Source organism: Monodon monoceros, unplaced genomic scaffold (assembly GCF_005190385.1).
Source record: "Monodon monoceros isolate NGI ecotype Baffin Bay Population unplaced genomic scaffold, NGI_Narwhal_1 Super_Scaffold_13, whole genome shotgun sequence".
NCBI classification, from domain to species: domain Eukaryota; kingdom Metazoa; phylum Chordata; class Mammalia; order Artiodactyla; family Monodontidae; genus Monodon; species Monodon monoceros.
Genome location: NW_021703769.1, coordinates 80,383,863 through 80,392,049, shown reverse-complemented (window position 1 = coordinate 80,392,049; position 8,187 = coordinate 80,383,863). Strand labels below are relative to the sequence as shown.

The 8,187-nt window shown below is 42.5% G+C and overlaps 1 protein-coding gene across 1 annotated transcript; it reads right to left on the bottom strand.

Moving 5' to 3' along the window:
• Positions 1-739: 739 nt before the first annotated feature.
• Positions 740-5,231, bottom strand: FAM200A (family with sequence similarity 200 member A). The gene is made up of 2 exons (XM_029220685.1): positions 5,126-5,231; positions 740-2,655 (listed from the first exon to the last, which is right to left on the bottom strand). The coding sequence occupies exon 2, from the start codon at positions 2,319-2,321 to the stop codon at positions 825-827; it is 1,497 nt and encodes a 498-aa protein (XP_029076518.1). The 5' UTR covers positions 2,322-2,655; positions 5,126-5,231; the 3' UTR covers positions 740-824.
• Positions 5,232-8,187: the final 2,956 nt, after the last annotated feature.

Genomic DNA, 8,187 nt, shown 5'->3' with positions numbered 1-8,187 from the left:
CTGCTGTGAACATTGGGGTACACGTATAGTTTTGAATTAGAGTTTTCTCCAGATACATGCCCAGGAGTGGGATTGCAGGATCATATGGTGCTCTGCGTGTTTTTTAGGGGGGATTTGGGGAGATACAAAAACTATGGCACTATCGTCACTACCTTCTCTTGTGTCCTTTCTTGAGAGCAAGGGAAACCTTCACAAAGATATCCTGATAGACTGCCCTACATATATCCTTCGCTAGAATTATAACACGTGCCCATGCATAAATAAACCCAGGGACGAGGATGGTGTTAGACCATGATCAGCATCAAGATTCACTTCCTGGAATTAGAACAGACAGAAATTCCCTGGTGGTCCCATGGTTAGGACTCTGTGCTTCCACTGCAGGGGGCCTGGGTTCAATCCCTGGTCGGGGAACTAAGATCCCCCAAGCCGCGTGGTGTGGCAAAAAACAAACAAAAGAAAAGAAAACAGACAAGGAAGAGCACATAGGCACATAAATGGTGAGAAACTGAATCTGAATGGGGCTCTGCCTGAAAGAAGCAAGGCAGCAGCAGTGGACAAGGCGACAGATTTGAGTATAAAACTAAGAGTGTTAAGAGCACCATTTTCCCAAATTGACAGCAATTCATAGAAATATATTTTACATCATTACTCTGCATACACATACACACATATTCAGGTAACAAACAAGTTTCACGAGACAATACTTACTATACAAGAAAATGGAACCTAGTAAATCCCAACCATAATTTTATTAATATTTAAATACAATATACAAAAAGTGCCTAAGAACGTACAAAAACAAAATTTCCTAACGATTGTTACGATTAATGTGGTGGGTGTGCTCGTCTGTTCATGAGTTCGTTCCAGTCAGGCACACATGAAGATAAGGCAACACGCGTGTCAGGTGCACTGTTGAGCTGATTTCTTTTCTTTGTTTTTAATCGTGTCAAGATCAAAAATCCTAGTTCACACAAATAGGTAGATGTGAATGGTAATAATAGCGATATACTCTTTCTACTTAGCAGTGGAAATTCATCTTTCATCTTAATCCAAAATGCTGATAAACTTAATGTCCTATAATAATTCCTCAGTGTGAATGACGAACTGAGCTGCAGTAATTCATTCTCTTCTTCAGGCACCAAGTGTAACTCAATTATTGATTCTGGGGTTTGATAAGCAAATGGATCTTTCATCCAAACAGCTTCCTTTAACAATGCAAATTTCTCTTCTGGAAAGTAACGATTGAAGGTTTGAGACAAAGAAGTGAGATGTACTAATATCTCTAATTTTATTTCTCTTAAGCAGTCTTCATGAATAACGTTCTCTTCAATGTGTTGCAACAGCGTTGGGAACATGTAGTAGCTGGGGCGATTACTTTTAAGTCTTACCTGCCTTAACAATAATGCCTTTTGGAATCCTTGAACGTGTTCAAGATATTGAAATATATCATTGTTTTTCCCTTGTAGCTTCGAATTTAATTCATTTAAAATGCCAAAAATGTCACTTAAATACGCCAATTTTGTTACCCAAATGTCATCTTCAAAAATATTTGCCAAATGCGATTGCTTTTCAATGAGAAAAATGTAAATCTCATTCCTGAGTTCGTATACTCTGCTCAATACTTTTCCTTGAGACAACCAACGAACTTCTGTATGAAACAATAAGTGGGTATGGTTCACTCCAATCTCTGAACACAATATTTCAAGAAGTCGGCTATTCGATGAGCTTCCTTTAATAAAATTAACAATTTTCACTGCATCTTTCAATACATCCATTAGGCTCGGTGGAATTTCTTTAGATACCAAAGCTTCTCGGTGAATAAAACAATGATTCCAAAGACAGTTGTTATGGGTGGCTTCTAACAATTTTTCAATAACTCTGCTATGTTTCTCAGTCATATTTGCTGCTCCATCACTTGAAATTCCTTTACAATTTTTCCAGCTTAATTTATGTTGACCAACAATGCACTTTTCTAATTCAGTGAATAAATCTAATCCAGTTATATGTGAATTTAAATTTAAACAACACAACAGATCTTCTGTAAAATCATCTTGCCGCACATACCTGACATATACCAAGAGTGTGGGACAACTTGCAATATCAGTGCTCTCATCAAGTTGGATTGCAAAATCTATACCAGACTGTAGCCGTGTCATAAGCATTGCTTCTAAATGTTTTGCAATAGTACAGATTCGACGAGATATTGTATTATCACTAAGAGGTATAGTTCTTAATTTATCAGCTGATGTACCATCAAAGATGGTACGTACCATATCCATACACGCTGGGAGAATAATTTTTTCAGCAGCCGTGTGAGCCATTTTCTCTTTTGCCACTCGATACGCCACTAACTATGATGATATTAAGGCTCTCTCATTCATAGTTGTGGAACGACTAAGAAATTGGGGTGATAACTCTAGGCTATTTCTTTCTGTTTGAAAACGGTCTTCCTCATCTTCTTCCTCTTCCTCCTCCGCTTTCACTATCACTGCGCCTTCCATCTCCTGGGTAGCCTGGGGAGACAAATCTGTAGCATTGCCTGATTCAGCAGTCATTGTTCAGGTTCAAAGAACTGGCTCACTTGATCCAAACAGGGTCTGTCTGCAGGACTTTCCTTTTTGTCCTAGATGTTTTATGAGATCAGTTTTTGCTGTCCTGCAGGGTAGAAAAATTTAATAGCAGTATTAAAAGGTTAACACAGTGTTGCTATGCTGCTTACACCTCATCCATGAAGATAAGTCACTAAATCCAATGATGTGACATAGTAAATGCTGAGTGACTGCCATTCATGTTAGCTGTGTACCAGGCAGATTCGGTACATTACATACACAGCTCATTTAAGTCTCATGGAAGCCTAATGAAGTACACAATTATCATTCCTATTTTAAAAGCTGAGAAAGATTAAATAATGTGTCTAACAACATAGTGTAGTGGATCCAGTACTCAAACCCAAGTCTGAAGTCCAGGGTCCTAACTATGCTGCTACACTGCCATCTAGATACTCTTAAAAAGTGATCACCAAAGTACGGTGTACAAGACCATCCATTGGGGCACAGGGGAAAACAATTAAAACTTGTATTTATTTTTTAAAAACACTGAAACCCATTTAAGCTTTCCTGATAGCTATCTTATAGCATTTATATTCTGTCATCATTTGTGTTGCCGTTCTTATTTTCATCTTCCAACTATTTTATTTTCTTTGCTCATTTCCCTTCATTTTTAGTGATATATTGTCTGAAAATCTCATTCTTTCTCAGGTATTTTAAGATCAAGGAAAAGGAATCTTGGTTTTTGATATCTCATCAAAGATTTAAAGGTGGGGTATGGGGAATAACACATTCCTAGAGGCCTTCCCTACCACTGGCAGTATGAATCAAAATGAAGTGACTCCAAGGGAGTGAAACTCAAAGATACGGGGCTGAGGTCAGGACATGGACAGGCCCTTCTGGAGTGTTTTCCTGCTCATGTTCTAGGCAAGTAGCAGTAGAAAGACTGGGTTTTATTTTGCATTTCTTGAATGATTCCAGCACTCAGTCATCACTTGACTTCAAGCTCACTAGCTGTCTCCAGTTTGGTATGCAATATTTTGATAGTTCTTACCCTGAAATTTAATTTTTAATGCTTTCATGCCTTATTTCAACTAGACTACTCCTCAAGAATAAAGACTGTCTTTTACTTTGTGGCCCTTAAGTCACATGACATAGTTCGTTGCAACCAGGAGATATTTTAAAAAACATTTGTTTGAATGAATGCAATGTCAACATTTTTTGCCCATTTGGAGAAAGTTCAACAAATTTATTATAGGCCGGGTATGTCAATACTTGGAAGGGCATGTCATTTAGAAATTAAGAGATGCTACTCTATTGCAACTGTCAGGTTACTTATGAAGCATCTGAGTAAGATGGGAGGAATACTATAGCAGCACAGGTTTAAAATACATAAGTAAATAATGTGTCCATGGGTAAGTTACCTACGTCTCCCATTACACTATGTAACCAACCTATTTCTCCAGCAAATAGTGAGGAGGTTTCATTGATCTGCTTACAAGGTATTCTCCGCAACTTATTTATTGATTGCAAATGATCTGTGTAGCACAGTCCTGTATAAGTGTTTTCTTTGGTCCTCTGCCACTTAACAGCCTCTCTCAATAATGACAGCGTCTTTGTGTATACTGGTGGCACTTCAGGAAATGGAGATGGGGCATTAAGTTTGGCCTAGCTGCATTTTTCAGTTAATTTCCCTCTATCAATGAATGTCCAAGTTGGAAGGGCCCTCTGAGATATGCAGTCTAGTTTACCTTACTTAGGATAAATTTGAGACTTAGCGTTTTGTCTAAGAGCATCCTGCTAATCAGTGGCAGAGAGGGTGCCAGTGACCAATGGGCAAGTGGCCCAGCGATCTGCTCTTGCCGCCGCACCACGGCAGACGCCCCTCACTACTCAGCCCTCTGAGTCAAGCACAGTTGGCTCCCACAACTGAAAAATTCACCTGGTGTCTCAAATTACTCCTGTAAAAAAGCTCTCAGGAAGCTCGGAAACTGAAAAGAAGAGGGTGAAGTGCATGTAACCTTTTCCTCCTGCATTCAACTCACTTTATTCACTAAGCTTCAAACATTCTTTAATCACTGCCATTAATGGTGGTGAATTTGGGGGTGAGCGGATGATCTGCAAACACTTATGAGTCTTAAACTTCTTCACTAAAAAAATCAAAAACAAAACCGTGGAGCTTGGTAGCCTCTAGGGTCTTTCTCATTTTACACCTTGAGGTCCCTAGGAACCCAGGATACAAGCTTTCACCAGAAGGAAAGCAAAGGGGGACGATCGGGGAGCACAGAAATTAGACTAGGGTCATCTGGGGTGAAAACCGAGGACGAGGCGTTGTAGGTGGGGCACGCAGGCTGCCTCCTCCCGGTCCCAGAGGTATCTCATCCCAGTCCAGAAACCAGGGATCCAAGGCTGTATCTGCAGGGAGACGGCGCTTCCTACTGCCAAGGCTGGGACGAAGGACAGGGACACGGACCCTCCACCCCGTCTGGGGACGGTCGTGGCGAGGGGGATCGCGGAACACGGCCGTACACATCCACCTGCGTCCCCGCCCATCCTCCCCGGCTGGACCCCCGTCTCACCGTGAACCCCGGAGAAGCCTGGGGTGCTGGGATAGAAAAGGGAGGTGACTCTGGGGACCAAAGGACAGTGGACTTGGACCCAGGCGCTCCTCTCGCCAGAACCCAGAGTGTCACAAAAGCCGGAAGTGCGTCAACATCTGCTTTCCGGGCCTGCGCTGCGCTTTTGGGGTGTGTGTGTGTGTGGCGGCGGGGGGGGGGGGTGGTCCTCTCTAGGAAAGCGGGAGGTCTTTGGTTCTTGTTCCCCAACTCGTGGGTCGGGCTTTGGGGATGACTTAGCTCCCCTTTTCCCGTCCGGGAAAACGGGGGTTAAGTTTCCCTCGGTACCCTCCTGCTCAGATACTTATACAATTCTCCTACTTTTTCTTATTGATGGCAGTAATCGTAATAATTCTAGTTATTATCAAACAATAAGGTGATTGTGTGTCTGTGGCAGAGGAACTGAAACAAAAATGTGGACAGTAGAGCAAAGTGAAGTCAAGGATGGATGATTTCACGAAACCAAAGTGGTTGCTTCTCCGGGGACCCTGATTGCGTATTGCCACTTGAACGGACCTGGGGAGGAAAAATGTTGCCTGCCATACCCGTAAACTGCGGCCTTCAAGCCAGCAGTCACTACAGCCGCCCCCAACTGTGTACCCTGAGGGGATTCAGGATGGAGAAGAGCAGGGTACTGGCCCCAGACAGCTGAGGTGCATGTCAAAGGAATGATTTCAGTGAGCCCAGACTCTTGCATCTTCCCATATATAGAAAAGCTCTAAAATCATTAACTTGAAATGTCTGGTTTTCTTTAATTAAGAGTAATCTTTTGATGTTCTGGCTATGAGGTTTTTGCTGCAAAACTCCTACATATCCTGGCTTCTCCCTTACCTCTTCGGAGCAGCCCGTTAGAGCTGAGAGGCTGTCTTCCCAGCTTAAGTCCTCAATTTTGTCTGCCAAATAAAACATAATTCTCAAGTTTTAGGTTGTGCTTTTTTTTTTTCAGTCGACAGTATTTTCAAATATTTGTTCAATAGGCAACAGATATTCTTTCCAATACTAGATTACAAGATTCTGAGCTTGGCTAATGTTTCCAGGGAGTTTTGAGTGTGATAGTAATGGAATTACTATAGTAATTCGAATTTGAGGCATTTTTGCTGTCAAAATGTTATCACAGTAATTACAGCATTTGCTATTACTTCACTTTTTATAAAAAAGTAAAAGAGATCTTGAATGATTGTGACATGGCTCTTAAGTTCCAAGACAAATTTGAGGGCAAAAATGGAAAGCCCAAAAGGAACAGCCACCTACTACAGAGGCTACCAATGACTAGGTGATATTCTGAATAATCTTCCAAGCCCTGAGTAATGTTCCATTCCCAGTGAGGTTTGACCTTGCTGTGGTTGCCATTGTTTCCTCCTTCTACTTCCCTGTGACTCTTCAGTAATCCACTTGAGTAGGTTTTTGCTCCTTTATCACTGGCTGGCTCCCTGACCTACGGTCCTCCTTGAAGACATATTCCCAGAACTTCTGCTTCCAGATTCTTCCTCCTATTTCCTTCCAGTGTTGCAAGTCATCTCTAAGAGCCATTACATTGTTGTACGTTGTGTTTTCCTTCTTTGCCTAAATCTGCCTTCTCCCCTATCCTCCCACCCCTGTTCGTACTTTAAAGCGCCTAAAGGATCTAGGAAGGTAGGTTGTTGAGTGCAGCCAGCTGGGTATGTTTTTGTATTTATGTATTGTGTGTCGAAGGGACTGTAGGAAGCCTTTGTAATAACTCCATTCTTTGCCTGCTGATATAATGGCACAAGGAACTGAAGTGGCCTGGTGGCATTTTCAGTTTCCAGTTCAGTGGAACACTCAAGGTATCTCCTAGAAGAAATGCTCTTCTTGAGAATCAGGATCATACCCAACAGACTCTAGACTGGGGAGACAGGAAGCACAAATTCCACACATAGGTTGCTGGTTATGATGGTTAATAGGGGCCACTCCTGTTTTGACTCCTTGGTTCCTGTATCCATGTAGTCTTTCTGTTGGAGACACAATACCATATATATGTTATTGGTTCAATGCATATACTGTATCTTGGAGGACAGCTCCCCAGCTTCACAAGGTGCTGTATCTTGTATCAGCAATTTAGCTGAGTCTTCAACGTGCCATTCCACAGTTCCATCGTGCTAGTTGTTTCTGGCTGATGAGTAAACGCTGTGAATTCTGTGGTTACAAGCTCATTGTCACACCTCCTTGACTATAAAATGGGTTCCTTGGTTTAAGGTATATCCAGTGGATAAGGCATCCTATAAGCCCTCAGATGACGGTGCGGATGGAGGCAAAGCAGTCAGGGAAGACAAACTCATATTCAGAGCATGTATCGATGCTGGTGTGATAGTTCCCTTCTTTTGTGTCTATCCATGCCTAGTGCAATGGTGGGCATGTGGGAAGGAGTAGTGAAGGGTTCAGCCCCTTGGGAATAGTGGCTCCTACATTTTCTTTAAAGCAATATAGTTTAAGTTAAAAATCATAGATTTTGTGAGTTCGTTGTTTCCACCTGCATCATCTGAATAACGGTTGAAAGAAAATTGTGCTCAAGAGCAAAACAGTAGCTACTGTTTCTTACCATCCTTTGTTAGGGATTGGTGCCTATTGGTGGGACATGGACTCTTAAATGGGTGCCTCCTGAGGACCTCTCGCTGGAGAAAACTGCCCGAGTCGGGCAAAACTTAGACACAGATGCACCACTGTCATAGTTTGTTCACCTCTGCTGTAGAAATGCAACACTCTGCTGAGAGCTACAACCTGAGGGGAAATGGCAACTCAGGAAAGAACCTCAAACTTATAGCTATCCTAGAACATTAGAAGAGCTTGAAATGGTGCCCAATTCTTGAGCTTGTTTTACAGAACAGCAGGTAAAGGAACAACTTGTTTAAAAAACCCTCTGCTGGGCTCCCCTGGTGGCGCAGTGGTTGAGAGTCCGCCTGCCCATTCAGGGGACGCGGGTTCGTGCCCTGGTCCGGGAAGATCCCACATGCTGCGGAGCGGCTGGGCCCGTAAGCCATGGCCGCTGAGGCTGCGCATCCGGAGGCTGT